Here is a 26,326-nt window from a genome sequence, read left to right on the forward strand (position 1 = left end):
TCTATTTTAAGAAGTTGCATTTTTGTAAGAAATGCTTTTGCTAATCTACTTTGAACAGACTATTAAATCTCTGTTACACTCATAACATATACTAATAAGTCGTATAGATTTCTCAGTTCATATTCCAGATGATCTGTCCATAAGCAGGATGTTAAACATCTGTAGTTTAAGCCTTCTGGGACTAACAAATGCATTAATGCTGGAAAGAAATGTGGCCTGAACAATAAGGTTACAGACCATGTGGTAAAGAAACAACCCCGATATCATCAACTCAGCACATACGGTGCACTGCGCCTGAATGGTAACACAGCAATAAAAGAACAATGACAGTCTTAAACTGTATCCATTTATAGCATATATTTATCACATTCATATCAGTAAAGACAGAGAATCCCATATTTAACATAATTATTTCATGTGGCAATTTAAAGATCTTTGTTGCACATCCTTCACAATTGAACAAAATTAGCTATTAGCTGGATAAGGTTAAACTAAACTATAATGGTAAATATTTATTACAGGCATATTCAATTAATAAGACATATTCTGCATTTCTTTGCACAGCCAGTGATTACATTCAGATCGTGTAGAGCACGCACTGGAATCATCCAACTCAGATCACACTTTAAAGAAACTAGCTACATTAATAAACCCACCCACCTTGATTCCTTTCCCCTCTTCTATTTTGCAGACTTCACACAAGGTTTGTTTAGTAGAGCTCTAGCACTCTCCTGATAGTTAACACGGATGAAATATTTTTTAAAATAGGAGTTACTGTTGACTTCCATCATAGGCAAGAAAAGTTTTGGGCAGGAATAGGGAGGTGGGGAAGAATCCTAAGAAATATTCCTGATGGGATGATTTTCCAGGCTCACCAGTAGTGAACCCCCTTTACTAAATATGGCCATTCTATTTATAGAAATATTCATATTTTCATTGGTGGCCAAAGCACTGCTTATAGGAAAACCTACAGGTGACTAATAGGAGTTGCTCACTAAGTGGAATAATGAATAGTATTAGGTGTCAATTAAATCAAGCTTCCCCGAGGTGCAGGTGCTCCACAATGTACTGACACATTTCAAGTAGCAGCGCCACTTTACCCATGCATATGAACAAGCACATTTGCATATTAAAAAGCTGAAAATTATTTAACTGAAGCAAAAGTCTTTTAGAGATGATGGAGGTTATTAAAACTGTTGACAAGAAAGAAGGTAATTGCCTGAAAATGAGAGATGACATTCTGCTATACACAGGGAACGTTGTTTTTGTTGTATTGTGCAGCAGTGCCTGGGTGTATAACCTATTACATTGAGATTGCTCCTATGCAATTAGACCCTTTTTGTCCTCACTTCAATAAGGCTATGATTATGAAGGATTGAAGAACACTTGGCATATTGAATGTCTGTTGTTTTTATAACTTCGTCAGAAATGACAAAACACGTTTTGTGTCCTGTTTTTTCTTTGTAGGCTTATTGATTCTGTGATTATAATATTCATAAAAGACAATGTGTTCATGGTTGAACATTCTGTCATTTATACAGGTTTTATTTTTTTTTTAAAATTTTTGAGCACAGTACTTGTTTGAATGCCAAGGTGTTAGTCAGAAAGATGGGCACATAGAAAGTAAAAGATGAATAGGTGAGAAATACAGCAGTGTAATAACGCCAAATATTTCCAGTAGAAGTGAAATAAAAAGCCTACTACGTGTTTCAGAAATGTCTGCTCAGAAACGCTTACCAACTAAGAGTGAATTTACTTTTTATCTCTCAGCAGTGATTGTTTTCCTGTGTGCTCTCTTTGTCCAGTCTTTTCTAGTGATAGTTTAAAGGAACTGGTGGAATTGCAGCTTGCAAGTGGCAGGAATAAATGGTTTTATGCTGTGAACCATGAGTGAGAAACTTCTCTTACTGCACATACCATTTTACAAGGAAGAAAACAATGGAGCTTCATTTTACATAGCTCTCTGAGATAAAGGTGCCTGGCAGGCAATACCTTTTAATGCTTACCACCTAAATGGTCATTTGTGGTGGGATTTGCAAAACTGCCTAAGAGATTTGGATGCCCAGTTCCCATTAAAGTTAATGAGAATTGGCGGCATCCAAATTCCCTTTGCAGCTTTGAAAATGTCAACCGGCCTTGCAGTGTTTGTGATCATGCTAAGAGAATGTTTCCTACAAGCTGGGTTTTCGTTAGGTTTTCTATTATGTTCCATGAATTGGCTCGGAATCTGGAGAGAGCACAATGATTGTAGTGGCTTGGTTTGAGTTTGGGCAGAGATGTTAACCTTCCTGCTTCAGATACCTTACCTGTACATTTCAGGCCCTGGCATTGACGTGATTGTACGCTGTATTTTGGCATTTTTTGAGTTGATTTATTTAGATTAATAAGTGTTAATACTTGTTAATAAGAAGATTTTTTTTACTCTTAGGGTCCTGGTCTGTTGAGGTGTGTGAAACATGTAAGATCCTCATCTGTTTGAAAGAGTTTTAAATACATGAAACCACAGAACATTGTAATGATATAAATTATTTATGATATAATTGATGTACTTAAACACATAATGAGTCATGAGGAGAGATGATCCAAACTGAAGTAAAAGTATGTCATCTATTAGTATTAAGTATCTTTTCAAGAATGTATGATTCCTTTCAAGTTATGGCTTTTTCCTACATGATTGCGTTTCAATCTTTTGTCAGCTGCTGCATACCATATTCTTTCAGCTGACCCTTTCATGAAACCATCTATTTACTTGGAACTGTGGGGCACTGAATTTACCTGGTTTCTTAAAATTACAGTGGTCACAATTTGGAAAAGTAAAATTGACAATTTATGGGATTGTCCTTGCTTATGTAATACACTGCTATGTCCCAAATGTAAGAAATATTAAAGGTGGTAGTTGGCCTTCCTGCCAGTCCGAGATGCCCCCATTGGAGCAGATTTTCAAACAGCCTTAGTGTTAAACAGTTCATTAAAAAAAAAAAGTAAATTATATAATTTGTTAAAACTCAGTGCTGAGAACAGTGGGAATGCTTCAGAAAAATGGTTTGAATCTCTTGAGTGCTTGACAAAGTTGAACTTTCTGGAGAATCTAGCTACTTGATTCTTGATGTAAATGCATGAGAGAATTAGAAGCACAGCAGCCGTCACATACTCCAGTATTGTGCTTGGTGTGATATATAGTGTGCATGTGTGTGTTTTGACAGTTACATTTTGAATGTTTGATATTTTCGTGCCTTAGCATCTAGTGTTCTTTTCAAACAGAGAAAACACAAAATCAATGAAGACACTGATCTACTTGTTCCAAGGGTGTGTACCACTTACTAGCTGTAGAGAACATCTATGGCTTGATAAAATAAGCTGTAACTTCAAACCCAGTAGCTCACATATTGTACTGTAATATACTGTGGGAAGGTTTCCTAGCCAGGAGAAAGTATAGATTAGTGTTATGGGCCATGAAATATCATTTGATAGATCTTGTGCAGAAACCATTATGAAAGTCATTTTAAACTAAAAGTAATCTCATAGATTGTAGTAGAAAATTAATCAGCTTTTGTACTATTGAAAATTAATGTTTGTAAAATAAATCTTGCTTTAACCAAAAAAACATTTGGCTTCCACCAAAACACAATCAGAGAGTGTTCATGATGCTGTTAGTGAAGCAGAGCATATGTTTCTGCTTTATCAGTTGCTGACATTAAACATACCGTTTACTGTTTTGAAGATGGTATTTGGGCCACTAAGATTAATTTGCATTAAGAATGAAGTTTAAAATTTCTGCTGCACTTTTGAAGTCTAGAAATTTTTGCCCACAGGTTACAGGATCTTTCTTTTATGAAGCCAGGCCATCTCATGTGCTCTGAGGTATGGAAGGGATAAATGGTAGCAGGACTGTCAGTTACTGGGCAAGTAGGGAAGGAAAAAGGCTGGTAAACCCAAGTCTGCTGAATCTTCACTCATAATCACTCTGAAATCAGAGCTGTGTTAATTTTGAAGACAACAGACAGATGGAATATGTTGAGCTTTGCAGATTTGCTACTGTTGGTTTTGTGGTTACCAGCACTTACTGAGGACAGGGCTCCTGGGCTTGAGAGATACCTGCTTGACTGGGGCTCCTAATAGATTGGCTTCTGACATCTCAGAGAACTCCTTAATAGCCTCTGGTGTACCCAAACTTCACAGATAACAGATATGGCACAGGCTTTGGGAGCTGTGGTGGAGGAACTTACACAAGGGCTGTCTAAAGTATGACGAGAAAGGGTTAAGGGCCTGAGAAGAAGTAGCTGTCTTCCCCCCGGGGGGGTTTTAAGTCCTAAAAACATATTCACAGCTGGTGGCTCCTGTGTTGCTTTGTCTGAAAGGTATTATATCACAGCTTTTTTTTTTTTTTTTTGTCTGATGGAAGTGATATTTAGCTCCTAGTGTCTTGGCTTTGCAGTTGTGTATATTGTGAACATACTTTCCAGTGACCCAAATGATCAGTTGTGGTTACTGACTTTGGATGCCTAACTTGAAACATGCTGGGACTGATTTTTGAGATGTGTTCAGCACTTACTGCTTCAACTACCAGAAGTACTGGGCCCACCAGCTTTGAAAATGAGATGTAATTTGATTCAAGCAGCATACTTCAAACTTCTGGACATTTGAAAAAATTACTGCAGTAATGTATGTATCTATAGCTAGCTATAAGCACACATGTATAAATAAGTTATATAAGCAGTCAATGCACATAAAATATGTTAATTTGAATTTGTCTGGACAGTAAAACCTAACTGTCATTAAACAATACTTTTCCTCTTTCAAGTGACAGTTAGGAAATGGCAGAGCAGTCATTCTTTTAAAGACCCAGATCTAGGTTTCTGAGCTGCTCAGAGGCATCTGTTGGTTTTGCTGTGCCTCTATTATGCTAGGCTGAAGGCACTGTTGATAATGCTTTCTGAAGAACCTTCCATTTCACCAGGGATCGAATTCTCTTTATTAGCATGGAAAAGAGAAATATTTATTATTTGAACTGGATGAATGATTCTCCAATTCTTACTAAATATTTCTGGAATCACAGTGATTAAAACTTCAGTGATTGAACACTTCTGATATTTGGAGGTGCTCTTGCCTGATAACAAATCTGATCAATGAAAATGGTTATGTATTTCAATGAAAAAATACGTTACATATATATAAATACATTATATATGTATTGATATATATATATATAATATGTATTATATATAAATACATTATGTATATATTCACATAAACACTTTATTCTGCCTATATCAATGCAAGTAGGATTTCCCCCCTTTTATTTGTTTTTGCCTTTAATCTGTCTTAAGAATGGAATGGTTGAGAGCTCTTTTCCCATTTTTTTTGTTGGAATAATGCTGAGAGTTTCATTAACAGAAAAGCTTACGTCTCAGTGGAATACAGACACCCAAACTATTGTTTAGCTATCTAACTCCCAATTACACAAACTGCAATTAGGCACTTAAATCGTATTTAGATATCTGAATAACTTCAGGGATTTGAACTAATAGATCTTTATGTCTGACACATTTCTTATGTGGAAAGGAGAATTAGGGAGGGGGTATGAAAGCAATAGTACCATGTCTGATGAATTGATTCCTGGGTGATTTGCTTGGTTGACTCTACTACACACCATTTGTAAGCATCTCAATGAGATGTTTAGGAAAGTGACTTCTGTCCTGCTTAGTAAATTTTGAAATTACAGAGGTCCACCTCAGTCATTTGATTTTTTCCAAAATAACTTGAAGGGAGAGCAAACTCTTTTGATTCTGATTTTGTGTAACTCAGAAAATATTTTAAACTTCATTTCTTTTTAATTTTATTTCCCAATGTGGCTCAAAACAGTACAATTTTTGCATGGCATCTGTGGGCAGATCTGACCTCTGTTAAATAATCCCCATTGAAATTTGTCTGAGTAACTGTTTGAAGAAATTACCAGGTCCAGATTCTATTTGATTGTTTGTTTTGTTTTTCTTTTATTTCTTTTTCATCTGGAAATTACATGAAAGATAAGAAGGGACTTGATGAGCAAGAACTCTTGGCAGATGATAATAACCAAAATGAAATTCTGAGCCCTACTTGGGGTAATTAATTGTTACATTTTTGAGGCATGGATGTTTTAGGCAGCTCTTTTCTGTCACATACAATCGTGTAATACTCATTATGAGATGATGGTCAGGATGAGCTTAATAACTTGACATTGTTATATTTTCAATTCAGGTATCTCTATTACACTGTTCTTTTTCAAGTCCATTTTTAAAAAAACTCTGGTTTGCCAAAATTTCTGTTTATGAACTATTGAGAGATAATTGAAATTGCCTGTTTCTCACATGTATCCTATTCATGCCATCTGCTACCTGAATTTAGTTTGGATACTTGCCATGTAGTTGTAGTGTGTTTTCAGTTTTATTTATTTCCTGTTGACTGTATGTTGTACTTCTGTTGGTGTGTATTTAGTATCTTGTCTATATATATGAAAAGAGAAAGGATTCATTTCTCTTGATTTACCTGGTTTACAGCAGACATTATTATATCATGATGTCTCAGGCTCCAAATTAGTTTTGTTCAGGTTCAGTGAAATTGGATCTTCATTCATGCCCAAAATTAAGAGTTACTGAATGTCATAGTTCGGAAAAAAATTATAATTGTCAAGAAAACTTCGAAAATATGTAAAAGTCAAGACAGAATAGTGGAAAAAGCATGCTACTTGCTTAAGGCTTCTCTCTATTGTCATTTTGCATAAGAACTTAATCTTTGGTAGTTTCATGAGGCAGAAAAAATGATCATTTTATCTGAAAAACTGAGTCACAAAGGGGCCAATTTCCTCCCCATCCTCCCATTGTTCTAGAAGCCACCATGTTTTGCAGGAGTGTGATGACAATCTGATATTCCTAAGCTCCAGTTTCATTCTGCTTGGGTGGGCTGACTAGGCTAGTCTATGTGACCATTCAGGAGTGAGCAGAGCAGCTTCAGCTTCTTCATGCTTGCATGATAGTTTTGCAGCACTTGGAGACTTTGTTTTGAGCTAGTCTGAGAAGTGTTAGGTTTTCCTTAACACTTTCTCTGGTTCCTGGTGGAAATAACCTTTCTAAGAGGTCAGTTGCCATATGCCTTTCAAACTATTTCAGATGTGTATGTTTTCATGTCTGTATGTATAAAGTGTGTTGTGCCTGTATCAAGGGTTGATAAACATGCCCCATAGCAGTGTGGAGTGCGCAAAGTCATTACGGTTGGGTCCTCATACTACCTGTCTGCTCCTGCTCCTTTGAAGTTCCTGGGGTAAATTACTGCAAGGTGGGGTCAGAAAGGAAATCATGGCTTCAGTTCTGTAACTAGGCATGTATAAAGATCTGGCTGCTCTGTGGGAAGCATTAGACTCCATCCACGGCTGAAGCAAAGCTGCTGAGTCTTTCTGAGTTGATGTGACTGCATCACATCACCTTTGCTGCCACAAAGGGTGATGGTATGTGTTTCACTCCATGTTTCACTCCATGTTTCTGAACACTGAACTGTCATACATTTCCAGAGAGAGAATGCAGAAGAGTTCGTGGAAGTAGAGAGGTAAAGCTAATTATTCTACTTCATTCTCCAAAGTACTTGTGCATACATATGCTCTACAAATGAGCTTTTGAAGCCCAGCGTAAAGCAGTATTTAATTCCATGAAAGCTGTTTAACTCTCTCTGAATGTCCTTAACATCATTTCTGAGAAGACAGTCTTGCCTACTTAGGACTCATTGGCCCAAGCCCTCAAGTTCACTAAATCCAGTCTGTCTAAGCAGAATGTGTCTTTCAAGAGGTACAGCAGAAAAGAGGAAAAGGAGAAAAGGGCAAGTGTTAACATGAAGACTAGATGATTCTAAGTATAGAAGAAAGGAAAGAAAAGAACGAAAAAAGAGAATAGGAACATTAAGGAAGGAGGAGAATTTTTCCCCCAATCAACTGTAGAGTGCAAGAAACAAGCACTTGCAGAAAGGGTCCAACGATTTCTCCATCCCTGCAGCCTGTCTGAAGGTTGGACACCATTTTGCTGTGTGCACAGAACCAGCTTTCCTTTTTCATGCAGGAAGAACCCAGTTCCCTTAAAACTACACGTTACACGTGGAGATGAGAATTATTTCATATTTGCTTTCTGGCAGGTAGCCTGTGGTCACCTGACAAGTGTGGCAGTTTTAGGGTAAGTGCTATTATTTTTCCAGGCTCAGGGTTTGCAGTCATCATTCGATTTGGAAAATGTGGCCTGGATGAATGGGCTTGTTCCTTTTGTAGGGGATTACAATAATACACGGAAGCTTGTGAGTGCTTCTGACAGATGTGTTGGCGGCCTGCCACTGCGTGAAGGGTGCGGCTCTGACTGACAACTTGCAATTATGTGATGATGAATGGTTCTGATGTGTGTTCAAGAGAAAACCACTTTCTAGAAAGTGAAAGTTGTGCATACGGTTCCTATAAAGTAAGTCTTAAGAAAGGCCCTAACTTCTGTTTTCTGCTTTGCTGTTGGGTTTTTTTTTTAGGATAGCCAACTGAATCCCTTTTTCTGTAAAACTGCTTCTGGTTTTGATAAATAAGGGCCAAACCGAAGTTTGTATGGGGAAAATTAGCCTTGCCCATATTGGCTTAAGAAATGCTTTATCTGCATTTCTACTCAAACTGACATCATCACTATAGAGAGATACAAATGCATGCAGACAGAGAAATACTTAAATACATACACATGACTGTGCAGTAGCCAACAAGTTCATCAAAGAAAATCCATTCAGCAAAACCTCACTTTTCTGTCAGGGGTGTAATTCCCCCATCAGTAGGCCTGCCAGGCTCATGTTAGTGTTAATGGGCATTTCAGCCACGCACCAAGACAGAGTGTACCCACAGAGGGTTTAGAAATGATCTCTTTCTGTGATAGATTTAATCCAGATTTTTACAATACTGTACTGTTGTAGTCATAGCCTCCAAGCTGTGGCATAGAGAACGTTCAGTGCAGGAGAATACGTGGCACCTTGGCCCTGGAAGCTTGGTCCTGACTGGTTGTTACAGAATGTGATTGATGCTGGCTGACTTGGTGCTTTTTGCCAATGTATGGGATACATCTAGCAGTTGATATGAGTTGTCTGAATTTAGCTAATGTTGCCTGTTAGAGCTGTGGTATTGTGAACTGAAACCAGATAATTCATGAAAGAAGAGAAATTGAGCTTTAAAATTAAGAGGTACCAGCTAAGCATGCCAAAGGAGGTTGTAAATGGAGTGTTTGAAAAGAACCCTACATTTTGGTTGATTTAAAGATAAGAACATCTGTATCTAGCCATATAGATAACATATGCTTTTGGATGCAAAATTGGCACCTTACAAGTGGATTTTGGGTGGTTTTCTGTTTGGCCAGACTATTCTGACACTTCCTGTGGACCTCTGGTCCATATTATCTGTAGTATAAAGGGGCAGAGGCTGCTTCAAATGATAAAAGCAGTCTTTTTTGCTTAAAAGTGTGATTTCAAGTAGACTGGAACATGCTTACAGTATTTGAATTTTCAATCTATTCTTTGCCAAAGTTACTGTCATTAGAGAGGAACTAATAAGAAGCCTGGTCCGGCGTAGAGATTCCTGCATGACTTTTCAGTGAGCAGTTGTGGTTTTCCTATCCATTTGTTGGCAATATTCATTCTTATTCTCTGATGAGCTGTTTAACACAGTATAAAATTCCTCTTTTAGGGCCTTCATCTCTGTCACTCTTCGTCTTTTCAAATTATTTCAGCAGTGCATAAAGAGAAAAAAAAAAGAAAAGCAAATAAAAAAAGAGTGAATGGGCAAATTTTATACTTTGTAAGTAACTACAAAATAAAGGACTGTGGCTATTTACATCCTTTCACCTGTGTTCTGGGACTAATTGCCTGTAGTCTAATATGCTGATCAGATCCAGTTAATGGTTTTCAGAAGGGAGATGTTACTGTCTTTGTGTAGAAGTTTGTGTTCACACTACTGTTTATAAGATAGTAAAGTTGAGGGAATTAGCTTTTGCCAAAGAAGTAACTAGTTTGTTTTCTGTCAGTTAAAAAGCTTTTGGCCAGTTCCTGAGCATATCTGGATGTTCTTACTTGCCTAAAACTGGAAACTTTCTAAACTTGGGAGTCTTGAGTAATCTCATTGCAGAATTAAAAAAAACCCAAAACTGTGAGACTTCAGTACTCTTGAGGTGAAACAGTGGCTGTGGTTGCTGGTTTGCCTTGGGAAAAGCCACACTTGTGCACACTGCCTGCCTCGCTCCCACAGACAAAGGTACAGTGCTCACAGACCACTGGCTTAGGTTGAGCATTCCCAGTTCCAGTGAAGACAGTAAGATATATGACATGTATGGCTTTGAAAGGAAGAAGGCACAAACCCAGTTTATTCCGTGGTGCTTAGGCCCCTGAGTTCTGAAGGGTCTCTGAGTCTCAGTAGAAGTAACTAAGAAATAACTAAAAGGATTCCTTCTTTTTTTATTTTCTTTATTTTTTTCCCCATAGTGCCTTGTCAGGAGGTACGTTAGGAGCTGTATGTACAGCAGGAGAAAGAGCACACAACAAGCCTTGTCCCAGAGAACTCTCAGTCAAATCTTATGATGAGAGAGAACAGGTGAAAATATGATCAGTGGGGAAAAGTGGGCACCACTGACAATGATGTGAGCGTATTTGATACAAGGAGCAGCAGTCACTGTGTACCACCTGCCTAGCCATACATAAGGTGGTGTAAGTTATACCTTGCCCATAAATAAGTGTTTAAAAAAAGCTTAAGGAACCAGAGACGTGTAACTTACAAGGTTTGAGGCTCTGCCTTCCTAGTGCTCATGATTATATTAATAGTGTGACTGCAAATGCAGGAGTGAAGCTTAGTCAGGTTTGCAGCCCAGAGATTGGAGAAGTGATTAGCTGATAGAAAAGATTGTGTGGTTATCTAAATACCATGAGTTTTGTGGGTAATGTCAAGATGAAAACCCCAGGAACGTGATTCTTGTGTGGAGTAAAGACAATGAAAAGGCAACCAAAGAGTAAGAGATTAATCTTGACTTCAATGTATGTAAACACAAATTAGATGGACCAAACTGTGAGCACGTGGAGAACCTGGCAGCAGCCCAAACTTCTGCCAATTACAAGCCTTTACACTACACATTCAAAGCATTGTGGCCACACTCTTTCTGTAGGAAGTCCATACCTACAATCTTGTATGGGAAGGATCTAGCCTTAGAGATCATGTAGTGGCCTGGCTGAAGGCACTCTAAAAGACAGGTAATATAGCCTACAATTAAGAGAGATACACGTCTGGATGTGAAACTTCTTATTTCTAGAGATCAAGTGCATGAAGTGCGTTGTTCTGTGATGTGCTGAAAGCACAAGAAATCAAGTTTACACCTGTTTTTCATGCACCGAATCTGGTAGTATATTTAAATGAAGGAGTCAGTAGCATAATTTTCCAGTAGACTATGTCATTTAGAATTTCAACAAAGATGCTTCCTACCTGTCCTATGGAATGGCTACTTAAGATCATAGCCCAAGACCTTATAATTGATTTGTCTTTCATGTAATAGTTGTTCAGATAATACAATGTTTTCTTTTGGCCCTAAATATGAGAAAAATCCTTCTAAACAACCGAGTCTTGATTGGATTCTTTTGCATTTGTGTGAAAAAGATATCTTAAACCAGTGGTAATCTGTAATTTCAAAATAGCTGTGTGGGTTTTCATTCATGCTTTAATTTTCTGGGGAGTTATACAGCTAAAATCCAGCTCATTAATTTAAACTGTGTTATAACTATAGAGTTTGGATTGCATCAACAAAAGCAAGATGAGTAAATGTTTAAGACAGGAATTGTGTAAATTATATTTGTTACCTGCAATTTAACTTTTAGTGAACATTGTGGCATAATTTTCCAGAGTTCTGTTGCCTATTTCTTGGTTGTAGTGAGGATTCTGGGGAAAAAAAACAAAAAAAGAATAGTTATTGGCAGCACAGGGGAAAAAAAAAACTACAGTAAGGTGGCACGAGCTTACTGTGGTTTGCCCTCTCTGTAGCTATGAAGATTTAATTGTTGTATGTATTTACCTCTTTGAGTAGAAGATTTCGAGATGAGAATTCCCTAAATACTGTATCTCCTCTCAGATGTTTTTTCAAGTGGCCCCTGTTTTCTTGGCTCTGAAATTTACTGCATCACTGTGCTACATTTTTATGGAAGATGCCTATGGTGGTGAATCTGTGCACCAATACCAATTATTTCCTGCTGAGAAACATGATGAGTTAATGGATCAAGTAGCACACTGCACTGTGCCATCACTTGCTGTAAGCAGACGGGGGAACCTATAGAGGGCTGTCAGCCTGTGCATGGTGGGTGTCAAGATTTGCTCTGTCAGGACAAAAAACGGGACCCATATCTTACTTTGTGGCACTAGGTCAGAGTGCAACATGTAGTCTTTTACTAGCATCAGTGCTTTTAATTGATAAATCCAGTGTGGAGAAATGAAAATCCATTTCCTGTTCACCTTGTCTTTAACTGGGCGTGATGAGAGACCTTCAGATCCTCACTGTTTCCAAATCTGACTCCTAACTCTAATTTATAAAAATCTAAGTTGTATATGAAGACAAGTTTAAAGCTGTTTTACTTTTGCAGAATGTCTGCATAACTGAGGAAAGCTTTCTTCAGTTACCTAAATTTAAAGTGTTTTAAAATGAAAATAATCTTTCTTTTGTGTAAACTAGTGTAATTTTTCTTACATTATTAAATAATGTGTTCTCCTCAGAAAGAATTCTGGTTTATCCAGTTTGCTAACAAGATGATGCTCTGTGAATGTGAAACTCTCCAGTAGCTTATTCTTACTGGTCAATCTGAAGCCTTAGTGTCAATTAATTGCATATTGTTCAAGCCGTGTTCTGAAGACATGGGCATTACACAACTGGCTGGGCTTTTTCAGTGTATTCTGTCAATGTGCTACAATCAAATTATCTTCTGGAAGTGGAGAGAGAAAAAAAGGGCTGGTCATTATTTCAGCTTCACAGGAGGGCAACTAAGAGTCTGACTTCAAAAACATCGTTGATTGATTGGTCATTTAGCTTGAGGTGTTTGGGTCTTGATTCTTTTCCAGAGGACCTAGCTTCGTGCAGCAGTTTATATTTAGCTATATATATTGTAGCCTCAATCTTTACATTGACTTTACATTTGCACAGCTGCAGCTGTGACTGTTCAGCAATTCCTCAAATACTACCCCAAGTTCTTTAAATCAAGCTCCCTGAAAATGAAACTGTGACCTGTCATTTCTCCTTTTGCAGTTCCATCCCTCTTTCATTTTAATTTCTTTGAACTTTTAAAATGATATGTGGCAAATGATTGTATGGCCAACAGCCTCATTTCACTGCAGTTCTGGTTTGTGCTTTTGTCTGGGATTGTCCTGTCTACTGAGTGTAGGAAGAATCCTGTAAAAAGAAACAAACAGAGGAGCAGAATTACAGTTTCCTGGACTATGTTAATTCTAGCAGTTGCAAATCTTTCCAGTACTTCACAAAATTAATGATCTTCTTAAAAAAAACAAAAAAAAACCAACAACTAATTTTCAGCTCTGTGTATATAGGAAAGTGAAAATTTTAAGCTAGAGTTTTTTGAATGTAGGTCTGCCCTTAGATCTTTACAGACTTGTAGCAATCCAACTATTATTCATTAAATACATGGCCATGGCAAGTTGAGTGAAGCTTGTGAGGTTTGTGAATCTCTTAAAGCTCCATTTGCTGGAATTATCTCAGGAAAGTCTTGCTTGATCTATATTTATACAGAATATGTTAGTTTGTTTAAGTCAAATTTTATTAGCATAAAGGAGGCTATAGAACTGATTTTGCCAGTGTATTTTAGTCTCCTGGAAAAGACTGCAGCATATGCTATAAAGACCTTCAGAAATGGAAATAGGAGATTCTAGCTATTGTTTTCATTCCTTTGCATCCTTGTTTGAAGTAGTTTCAAATCAAGAGCATATTATATTGCTTTCTTTGTATTATACGTACAAAACGTTTAAGGATTTCTCATGAAAAATTCTTTTTGTTATACAATTGTTTTAATTTCAGAATATTTTATGTAGGAGCTGAGTTAAGATTTTCATACATAATATTAAGAAGCCTTCAAATCATTAAACAGATGTTTATTACTGTATTATTAGGGTAATGAGTAGAACATGATTTGGGGTAACAAAATAGAGGTCTTTTGAATCATCCATGTTTTGTTCATAAATCGTCTGGTGTCACAAATTTACTGAGGAACATTAATGAGTTTAATAGAAAATGAGTTTCAAGAAGTCCCCTTACTCCCTGCCATTCTGCAAACTAACCTGCTGTGAAAGAGGTTCAACACAGTTGTATTTTTGTATTAGAGGGTCGCAGGATATTAGGGGTTGGAAGGGACTCAAAGAGATCACTGAGTCCAACCCCTTTACCAGAGCAAGACCACACAATCTAACACAGATCCACCTATTTTTTAAGATATTTTTACTCCCCCAAAACTTTTTAGTAATGTTTTCATCTTAATTTTATAGTATTTTTACTCTGTGTAATAATATGATGCTTATCTGGCATTGCATTTGATAGGAGAAGGTGCAGTGACATAAATGCCTATTTGTGCTACTCAAGAATTTCTTGAATCAAGAGATTCTCTACTTGCTTCGGCTTACTATGAGAACCTGAGAGAACTGAGCAGTGTTAAGAGAAAGCAAAAGCTGTCCTCTTGGCTGTAATGAGATGAGTCCAGTGAGTGTGTTTAGTACATAGCTGAACATAGGCTAACGTGCAGTCTGCAACTTCGGAACTACGAGAGAAATGAATTTGTAGAAGATGACACTAGGTATCCAGAGGCTATATGATACATGATTTGTTCCAGAGCAGTTTTTAGCAGAGTTAGAGATTAAATTCTCAATAGTTCGAGTAATAATGAGAGGAATGTCACTTCGACTCACAAGTGTTTGGAAGTGGTGGATACCAAAACCAAAGGTAATTGTTTAGGGTTAGAAAAACGAATGGAGGTATGAGATTAAGAGAAAGAATCATTAGGCCAAATATCAGGAGAAACTTCAGATCTATTCTGACAAGCAGCTTTGATGGGGCTATGCTGATGAGTTCTAGCTAAGGTATAGGCTCAGTCTGTTCTTCCTTTCCACTCTGAATGAAAAAGAATTGATCTTCTAGAGATAGTAAATGCAGAAAAATGTGGAGATATGGAAGCAAAGAAAAATAATGAAGATGTGAGATCTGCTTCCATTAACTTGGCTTTCTTCTTTTGCAAAAGAACAAGTATTACGAATCCTGTTGATGGTGTTACTTTGCAGATAACATAGTAAGAGACACAAAACTAAGTACCGTTCCCCATTACTGTGTAAGTTTATGTGATCTTTTGGCCAGGGACTACAAGCAAATTGTGTTTCCTCCTTTCCTAACTATCCCCACTTGCAGTTGTCTAAAGCTCAGGACTCTCTTGCCACTATTATTTTTCCTTCACTTGGGAAATAAACAGAGGTGCACATACTTATGGAACAGGTGATCACATAGACTCCAAAACATACTATCGTTGTAATGCAAATAAGGCAATGATGTGGACTTCAATGAACGCAGTCAACCTAACAGTAAAATATTGCTTCTAATGAAAGGGAAGCTTTAAGTGGAAGAGTGAAATGTACATGTAATTTTGGCCAACTTAAAAGATATTTCTCTTCAACTAATATGCCAAAACATTGCATCCAGGCAATTACACTGACTTTTTATAAAGCTCCTTTTGACACCCATAGTGTATCGTCTAGTGCAGTGTTCATGAAATTAACATTTTCCTGAAGTAATCGTATACAGTTAAGTGACCAAATAGTTCTGTGGCAATACAACTGTATTTCACAGGAACTAAATATATTTCTTCACACTGATCCTGCATGTTTTAGTTGAGCAGTCATTAGCATGTTTATAATGGTTCTAATTTAGCACAACATTTTCTGAATTTTATCCTTGAGTCATTTACAAATTGTTCATATTGAGTAAACAAAGGAAACAGATTGCATTTTATACTTAGTAATTTATCTGAAAGAAGAGGGGAGGGTTAATTGTCTGAAAGTTTTGCTCTGTTTGGGGAAGTGATTCTAGTCTTGCATTGCTTGGCACACAATGCCTTTTTCCCTCTGTTCTGGGAAGAAGGGGAAAAAAAAAGAATGGAGGAGTTAGTAAAATGAAAAATTAGGAGCAGGACAAGATTTGCCACTCCCTAAGGGGAGTGTGGAGCAGAATTGGAGCTGGCACGAGATTATCTAAAACAGTTGGTGCATTCCTTAATGATCAAGTGCTTGAGAAGTCCAGCTCTCTCTCACAGAGCATCTGTGTTGATGTTTATATCAGTGCCCTGCTGTATGGGAAAAGCACGCTTTCTCTTGTTGCTTTGCTAAAAATAGTGTAGCATATAGCATTGTATGAGCTATTTTAAGAGAACAAAAACATTTGCAAGGTTAAAGGTTCTTCTTTTTAATAAATAAATAAAAATAAAGGTCAGAACTGCATCTTGGGTTATTCTTTCCATGAAATTCAAACTCCTTTTTATCTAGAGCTTTGCTCTGAGGAGAATGCATTCTGCTCAGTGCAAATGCTCTTTGCACTAGAGAATTCCTGTTGAAACAAGCCATTTTAGGCAGAAGTGGTACAAGCTTCAGACTCTACAGATTTTCCCACTAGCCACATCATAGAAAGCAAGTCTGGAAATCACTCCCAGTTAAATTCCAGTGTTTCTGTTTAGAATGTCTGTTGTTTCATCCAAGATCTAGACCATTCAAGTAGTGCAAATGAATTCAGAGGAAAACCAGAACATCTTAATGCCTAATTATTTTTAGTGATCTTGGAGAGTTTTAATTAAAAGTTAAGAGAGCTCTCCAAGCTCTTACAGTTCTAATTTTATCATATTGTGGAAATCTTGTCACTGTGAAAAAATGTACAGCAGTTGGCAGATTTACTCAGTTCCCTGTCCTAAACAAAAACTGTGATGTTAGGTAGCCAGATCTCAGGCACATTTCCTTATCGCTCTTGCAAGAAAACATCTAGTGTGAGCTGACTGCCTTTTGCATATCCTTGTGTTTTAGGGAGGCTTCTTTGTCCTTTTTCAGTTCGCTTTTTCCTTCCCTCCCCCCCCACTTTTTTTTTTTTCCTTTTCTAATTTTACAGTTCTGCCCACAGGTTTCAGTGAACATCAGAACCACATTCTGATTGGTGCTAGGAAATGTGCTAGGTGTTCAACAAGCACCTTGTGAGACATGCATTCTGTACCAGAAATGTCACAGTGGCCAAGGCAGACAAAGAGGTGGATAGTTACTAGGAGAGGAGGGAGGAAGTGACTGACCAGGGTTGCCTGGCTACTTAATGGCAGGAGCAAGATAAAGACAGAGCTAAGTTAGGAATGATGTTTTGTTCCCTTTGGGGGTGTGTATATTATGTGGGGGGAGTGTGTGGTACACCCCCCCCCCCCCCCCCCCTTTTTTTTTTTTTTCTAATCTTCTCCTATTTGTAGTAGATGCAGGAAAAAGAATTAGCAGATTTCTCTGTTTGAAAGATCATATTGTTAATTTTTGTGTTGTGATTTTTGTTGTTTGCTTGCTTTTTAAAGTCCTGACTTCTGAAAACTTACTAAATCAAGAAAATCTCAAAAAGGTAGCCAAAGAAATCGTTTTGCTGTCTGAAATGCTTTATATTTCCATTTTCTGTTAGACCAAAACAATTAATTACTGTATGGGAACAGTATGGAAATTGAGAGGGATGAGATAATGTTCTCCTGACCTGCCTCTCCACTGACAGCAAGACTGAAACCAAGCTGCTTATGAGCACAAAACAATGGCAGTACATTACAGCTCTGGATGTTAAGCCTTCAGGCTGTTTTTTGATTAGTTTTGTATTGTTGCTGTCTCCTTTTCTACTATTTAAAGTTTATTGGTACAGAAAAGGATAATTTGCCTTTTAAAAAAAAAAAGTAACTATGGCAACAAAGAACCTATTTTAGCAACATTACACACACTTTACATCCTTGGATGAAAAAAGAATAGGTAGTACCATCCAGCAGCTAAGTTTCTGATAGTCATGGTTAAATAAAAATATAATTTCTCGAATCATGACTGTAAATGTGAAGTCCTTAATTTAATTTTGAATTGTTGTAAAGTTGTGTTCCTTCAAAGTGAGTTAAATTAACCTTTTGCCTTTCCCTTTGGTACATTAGACTTTGCATATAATTTCAAAATATGTAACATGAAGCATGAAAATTAGGAGATATTTTAACGACACAGATCTATGATAGGTGGCTCTTTACCTTGAGGAAATCTGATGAGCAACAAAAGGTGTGTGAGCAAGCTGTTGTGCACCCAAAGATGGCTCAGTTAATCAAAGGTCCCAGCACAGATAGAGTAAAACTTGTCACCAGATTTAAAAGCTGTACTTATTTATACTTATATATACTTACTATTTCTGAATAACTCACATTTTTTATGAATGAATCTAATAACAGCACCAACACTGACTAGGGTAAATCTAAATTATACTTGAGTTTTATCCAGGGTTATTTGTAGAGTATTGATTTTGTTTAGGTTTTTCTACTCTGAACAGGATTTAGTATTCTATGACGAATGCTGAAAGAGACCTTCCTTTTCTGATCTGCGCTGCGTGGTATTATTTTTAGGTGTCAGGTCCTTAGCTTTACCCACTTGAAAACAAAACACAGTTGCACTTAAGGCATGGGGTCAGATGTGCAAAGGTACAACAGGGAGCAGAAAACCGAATGTTAGCCACTATAATGTTAGTTGCAGTTGATTTTGTTATAGGGGGAAGAAAAAGAGTGATTCTCCTGGAGCAGTAATCTAGTGCAGTGAGCCTTGTAAGCAGACAAATATCTGTCTCAGGGAGGTCATAATCTCACATAATGCTCTTTCAAAGACAACCACCCCCCTCAACACTTTTTCTCTTAAAAAATATTCTGTGATGCTGGCAAGGTTTCATGGCTGACATGTCTATGATTCTAAGGTAATACTACATGTGCTGGGCTGGGGTTCTCATGATACACTCTCGAATGAGGCATTTGAAGTCATTTGACAAAGGCTGATCCAAGGGATGCTTTTTCTCCTGTGGATCTGAAGGCAAATAAATACAATGAGAATAGATTGGAGAATAGGGAACACTTGAGATGGAGGAACTTACATGTTGTTACTTGGTTCCAGAGCTTGCAAAAATCCTTTTTTTTTTTTCTTAATATTTAGCAGTATCTACTGAATTGTAATGGAGTATTACTGTAGCCTATAGTTTTGAAGAGGAGACAAAGATGACACTAACTCTGAAGGTTTTTTTCTTCTAAAATGCAGGAAAGGAGTTTGTTGTTCTGCTACTGAGGATCTGATCATGCTTTAGAACAGTTTCTGTTGTTGTATGCCTGATTTCTCTTCCAATTCTTCCACTGTTTATTTCCCAGTCCCTCTTTCTGTGAGATGTTAAGGTTCAGATGCATGTAGAAATATGTCACCTATACTTTGATTGAATTATATTTCTCTATTGTTTATGAACCTGCTATGCATTTGCAATCATTATTAATAAATAAATGTGCTTTTGTCTTCTGTCACAATGTATGTATTCAAAAAGAATTGTATGCAAAACTAGTCATGTTTTAGAACTCACATCATTAATAATTATCAGTCTGCAGCATTGTTACATGTTTTGAGGGAAGCTTATTATAAAAGAAATAACAAGTCACTACACAGTAGCAAGAATAAGACAGTTCAGTTGATCACTGGTTATAGGTGTTATAAATATGCCAGTCTGTACTATAGTGTTTTATTAAGTCTCAAAAAGTCAAAGCTGATTTGAAATAATAATGTCTGACAGTCAGTGCTTTGAAGTTTTGCTGCTGTACTCTCACGTTTAGGCTTTCTTTTATGTATGACTTTACCATAAAAAACAAAAACACACACACAGCACCGATGCCTTTTTTTTTTTTTATATATCAGTATTTCAAAGGAGATAATAAGAGGCTACTTCAGTGAATTAAAAGGAGAGGGGGGGAGAGAAAAGGAACAAGCCCTGAAAATCAATGAGGATAGGTACAGGCCTAAGGTAAGGTCATACAGTATTAATGTAAGCTATAGCTGGGGTTGGTAACTTGTTGAAGATGGTAAAAGTGAAATTTTTAGAAAAAGAAGAAAAGGAACGCTTAAGGAAGAGACGAGGCAAAAGCTACCCTTGATAGGAACAAGATGACTTTCATTCAGTCGGAAGAACTTGAGAGCTTGGCTGTGATAGCTAACACACTCGTTCTTCATCACCAGTCCGTGCAACAAAGAGCTGGATTCCATCCATTCCATGACTGATTGATTACCCAATGGACAAATGTTAATTCTTTTCATCGATGCTTTGTCATTGTGGAGAGATCCTTTTCATCTAACACCTAGTGGTTTTTTTTCCCCTCTGCTTCCCCCCTCGCTTATTTATCTTTTAACATCCTCTTCTCATTCACCTTTGCAAAACTGTCTTGTCTAACAAGATTCTTACAGTGCTTTAAACTTAGTCTACAATTAAAATTGCTAACAAAGTGTGTAATAAACCCTGAGATTAAATAATGCTCCATGATTTCATTTAGTCATCTCTGTCTAATTATACTTAACCTGTTTGCTGTCCTTGAAAGAAATTTTTCCCTAACTGAGGAGAAAAGAATATCAAGAATGAGAAGCTGTAGGTTGTTAATACAGTAAATTGCTCAAGTGCAACTTCATGAGTTTGATCTTATATGTGTCAGTACAAAATATGCTACTTTGTGGCATAAGCCCAACCGTGGTTTATAAAGTCAGTGAGAAGAGCTAAAAATGTATAAATGCTAATTTCTTTCTTTGCTTCTTTCATAATTGTTTCTAACAAGAATACCCCTGAATTTTGAAAATGTCGGGATCCAGACGGGTTTGGAATGCTGCTAAAGCACAGCCTTAGTGCAGGGAGAGCGATGCAGTGCAGATGTGAATTCGGGCTTCTCCAGTGCTCAGTGCTGGATTCCGAGTCGATGTTTTGTTTCTGTAATGAATCAAATCAGAAAGTGAATCAATATGGATGAAGACATTTTACTGATGTCAGAAGAGATCTTTGTAGGTTTTATATGTATGTAAAGATTAATTTTCAGTACAGAAAGAAGAAAAAAATCCCTTTCTGATTCACAGAGCTTTTAAAAATCCGTGTTTGTGAACACAGAATGCAGAACTTGAAGGGAGATGTGCCTTTCAAGTATAAGCCTTTATATTTAGTTTCATGTCTAATGTGCAGGACCTCCAGAGAGCTTTAACACATATCATTATTTTAAATTCTAAAAATTATGCAGATTAAACCTGCTAATTGAAAATGTACAGGAATTTCAGAAGAGTTATTTCTACACTGTCAGAAAAAAAGTTTACTAAAAGGCTCATTGTGTGCTTCTGTATTCTTCCCAATATCAAAACTGAGTGGCTATAAATTAGGCGGTCAGATTTATAACAGAGTTTGAGTGAGATAGGAGTGTTTAAAGAAATGTCTCCTAAGGATTTTTTCAGTCATTTACAGAAACAAATTATAACCAGCAATGTGATTATATAAAGGAGAAGGCAGACAGACCTGCTTTCCATTCCGTTTTTTTTCCTCAGTCTGTCTTTAGAGATGGTTTTTATGTAATATAAGAACAGTACTCCAGAAAAGTAAGAGAACAAAGCATGTACTTTAGAGGAAAGGATTTTATCAGCTGCTGTGATATGCTAATTATTTCTTATTTAAAAAAAAACATATTTTCCTTCTTTGTATGAATTGAGGCAAATATTTCCATTAAATAGCAGTAGAATACAGAACTTAAAGGATACATCTATACACTCTAAATAAAACTATAATGCTTTTTTATTTTCAGGGATGAGGGGTCTGAAATTTTGGCAGGGGAGAAACACAGAAACATCTTTTTGAACTGTGATGCGATCACAAAAAAGGACAAATTATCATGTTGTATTGATAATTGATGGTTATTTCTTCATTCTTCTATTATCAGGCCAGAACTCATAAAAATAATAAGTGCTGTTATTGTTAAAAGTAAATTGTTATTATATAACAAGTATTTTAACACTGTCTATTGCAACTTAGGGCTTCTTAATTTTGTCTCTTTCATAGAAAGATATAATTAGTAAATAAATTAGCTTTTCTACTGAAATATTACTTCAAAAACATTTACGAGCTGTGTTGTCTTTCCACAGAGGCTTGCACAGTGAAAATGTGTTGCAATTAAAACCTGATCTTTGATCTTTTGGTAGTTACAGTTTGGTTTGCTTTCAACTGATTTGGGGGATTCTTGTTTGTTTCTTTCATTCTTTGTTAGTTTCAAATTAGTGATGCTAATGTGAATTTTTTTTTCATGTGTCTGAAACTATTTGTACCCTAAAATATGACTGGCCATATGACCTTTTTCTGCCTTAAACTTCCCCCTACATCTTTAACTCCTCCTTTTTTGACCTCTTTGAAGCTTCTTCTCCCTCTGAGTATTTTTAGAATTCTCTGAGGTGGAACAAACTGTTACCGATTGCATTGACGCAATCTGTGTTGCCATTCTTAATCTGGGTTTTATGCTTTTGTTTTCACTTGTGTCAGTGCTTCTGATGGGACTGCTGACAGCACAATTTGAACCACAATTTGGCCTTAGCCTGCCAGTAATTTCTTCTTTCTTGTACACCCTGCTTAATTCATGACTGCAGTGGGGTTGGTGCAGACATTGTCAAAATTTGGAACGTTATTAACTATGTAGAAATTGTTGTGTAAAACGATCCCCTCCTTACCCAAACACAGCTTGCTAGGAGTTTCTAACAAGCTTACATGTATGGCTATTCCCAGGGCATATGCTAAAACCCATGTGCCCTGCACCACCTGGAGTGCTGTCTGAGCTTATGATGAAGGCACTTTGCAGAGATTGATTTTAGGAATGGTGGCTTGCAAACCATTGGGTTTGATATCTTCATAAACTGGACCTCAGGGTTTCCAAGGAATTTAGCACAGACATTGTTGATGAGTATATCTACTAAAGAAATTAAAGCAGTGTGGTAAATGGAGATTCTATTGTTGCTAACTGAGAAGGGAAAATAAGTGTTCAATTATGTGTAAAGCTTTCTTGGTAATTGTTTATAATTCTGTACTTTGGTTCTTAAAGTAATGAATTTCTGGATGGCATCATCGACTATAAGAGTTCTACTTCACTTACAAAAGGTGATTTTTATGTATAATTTAGATGTTGGAGCCAATTAGTTTAATTTAGAAACTGAAGAAACCTTTAGGTTTTATCGAAGTCTGTTATGCTCAGTGTAAAATTTTCTAGTGGAATTGGGTTCTGATCATAGGAAACTTACTAAGGCAAATCTTCTACTTTCTCCTAAGAGTAATGGCTTCAGTGACAGTTTTGCCTACAGAAAGCCTCCCAGATTGGGGCAAGGATTTGAAATGTATTCTGAACTTCAAATTATGAAATCTTCTGATCATTGCATGTTGTTTATAGTGTAACTGAGAAACTGTGAACATCCAATATGTAGAGTGCTTTTATGAATTCCATGGAGACATTACATGAATAACTTTTGCATTGACATGGGTATAAAAATGGGTTTCAGATGTCAGTGTGTGCCAAATTTCCAAAAAAAGCTTCTAAATCTTCATGTATAATTTCAAGTGTACAATCATTCTCAAATGAAAAAGACAGAATTTGTATATACATTGGCAATCTATGCATGTAAATTGGCAGTTAGCATGCATAAATCCTGAATGAAGTTTTTCTTTCAATTAGACCCTTGTTAAATCCATAGTAACTCCATTAACCTCGCTGGAATTACTTTGGATTTAAAATGCAGTTAAATAAGAAGTCTGTTTGGTTGCAAGTTCATTTCCCTTTGAAACTATGGTCCAACAAGAACATGGAGAAAAGTTTTAAAATGAAGGTGGCACCTGTTTTCATTATTTATTTATATATATTTTTTTATCTTTAAAAAATAGATTCATCCTGCATGGAAAAGCTACTTTCTAAAGACTGGAAGGAGAAGATGGAAAAACTAAACACAAGTGATCTCCTTGGAGAAATTAAAGGTATCTCACTAGATCAAATTTTAAGGATTGTTTTTAAGTTCACAAAAAGATAATAGAAATAACAATCATAAGGAGAGGGTGCTTTCCTCTCTCCAGCCACCCCACCCTGGTTTTTAATGTTTATCTCTAAGGTGATGGATGCAACTGCCAAATAGAGTATGTCACAATCAGTTACAGGCAGTATCAAGGATGTTATCACGAGCACCAGGTTGGTTACTCCAGTTCATTGACATTAGCTATGTATCTCTGTGATGAGAGGGAAAGGAACATCTTGAAAACGTGGAGTTACTGGTGCTTGATGCTGTTACTTCCCGGTTGCATCAAATGTACAAGGAGACTGCTTTCAGATTATAGAAGGGGCTAATTGTGTGATTGCTGTTCTAAATATTTGATTCCAATTTGGGGGGGAAAAAAAAATAGTTTCTATTCATGCTATTCCTGTAGAAAAAGAGCAGCTTGGGATGAAATTTGGGAACTACTGCAAGCAGTGCAAGCTTTATTGCATGTATAGACAATACTTCCCAGTATTTCCAAAATTTGTTGAGCCAGCAATCTAGTAAGAGTGGAATTCTCTTGACAGTTAAGTACTGTGTAGAAAACCTGAAGTGTTTCTCCCCACCCATCAATTCTTTCATGGATTTTGTTAGTGAAAAGAAATTCAGTGTTATTGATTAAGCAACAAATTTAAAAGGTGGGTTCTTTTGTGCTGTGAGAAGTAGTCATAAGGCATGTTTGAGGCATACATAAGGTACCTAAGATTTATTTGTCTTCAATGACATAATTTTATTAAATTGCAGCTATAAATATATGGAAACAAAGAACCATATACATCATATTAATAAATCTTTCCTAGTGAAAAAAAACAAAAAACCAACCAATCAAACAAAAGAACTCCCAAACCAAACGAGAAAACCCAAACATAACCCACCCAAACAAAGCCTCCCCAAATCTTTTGTTTCTCCTGTTGGACTTTTTTGGTAGAGTTACGACAATGTTTATGTATTAGACAAGTAAGAACTCCTATGGTAATGTCATGGCAGAAATACAATCTGCAGTTTAACAGGAACATGTTAAAATTGAATGCAATAAAATCCAACAAAATTATGTCTTGAAATCACATTCTATTTAAAGCCATATTGTCTCCTAGTAGTGTGGAAAACACTGAATGCTAGTTTGTCCATTAATTGCACAATATAGCTACTTAGTCTTTAAATAGAAACTACTTGAATGCTATTAGTGAATCAAAATGAAAAGAGGTGGGATCTCTAACAATGCAGAATAATGGTCTTTATTCTTTTATATGGCACAAAAAGCTTTTTCATAAGCTCTAGTTTTTGAAGAAAGCAGCTTGTTTTTCTGGATTTATGTTATTCTTCCTGTTTTCTTAGTTTATATATTCACTGCAGAACGAATGTATAACTCTTTTTTCATCTACCTGAGCATTCTTGCTCAGATGCGGATGAATTTTCAGCTCATTCACCTACTTTTTCTGGGGATAGTCTGGTAGGGCTCTTTTCCTTTGGACTCCCAAGCCAGTAGCCTAATACTGTCCCCAGGCTAGTTAACTCACAGCTAGTAGAATCTCTGCTATCATATGGTATTAACTTGTATTAGAATTTGTGTGCCTTAAATCATCTCGGAAAGAAATAAAACCCCCTAACAGTCTAGCACATGGCTGCAGGAAGGAGGAAATAAAGGAAGATAGGGGAACTGGAGAGAATTTTTGATTCACCAAAGCAGCATACCTTAAAAAAAACACTTTTTGCTATTCAAGGTGGTAGTGCTCCAGATCATGAAGTTAATTTTCATAGAGCCAAATGAATTTCCAGTTGGGTAACTGGTAATGCATAATAAGATCTTAAAGAACTACTTTTGAAAATGTATCACCATTGTGAGGTCAAATATCCTTTTCCTTAGTTTTTGTTTTTTGTGCAGACTTTCTCCTCGTATTACCGAGAGCTTAAAGACATGAAGTGATGCAGTAAAAATAAATAAATGAGGTCATCAGAAAAAAAAACCCTCTTGATTGTTGGAAAGTGAGGTGTGGTCCAGTGAGGGACTGCTCTTTGCACTGACTGTTACTGGGAGTTGTTTATATTAGAGAGAAGGCGTTGTTCTTGCTCAGGATAACCTGAGCACATACTCTCTCTCTCTGCACAACCACAACCCTCCCCCCTTCAGTGAAAGACTAGCATCTTGGTTGTGGGAAGGCA

General features: G+C 36.7%; 1 protein-coding gene across 12 annotated transcripts in view; it reads left to right on the forward strand.

The window, feature by feature from the left end:
* Positions 1-26,326, forward strand: part of SOX6 (SRY-box transcription factor 6) — a 397,240-nt gene that overhangs the window by 203,021 nt on the left and 167,893 nt on the right. For all 12 annotated transcript variants that reach the window (XM_064163636.1, XM_064163637.1, XM_064163638.1 and 9 more), the window contains one exon: positions 24,024-24,113. In XM_064163636.1, coding sequence (XP_064019706.1) covers positions 24,024-24,113 — 90 coding nt within the window. The remainder of the gene's footprint in view (positions 1-24,023; positions 24,114-26,326) is intronic.

This window comes from Pogoniulus pusillus, chromosome 24 (genome assembly GCF_015220805.1).
Source record: "Pogoniulus pusillus isolate bPogPus1 chromosome 24, bPogPus1.pri, whole genome shotgun sequence".
In the NCBI taxonomy this organism is placed as follows: Eukaryota; Metazoa; Chordata; class Aves; order Piciformes; family Lybiidae; genus Pogoniulus; species Pogoniulus pusillus.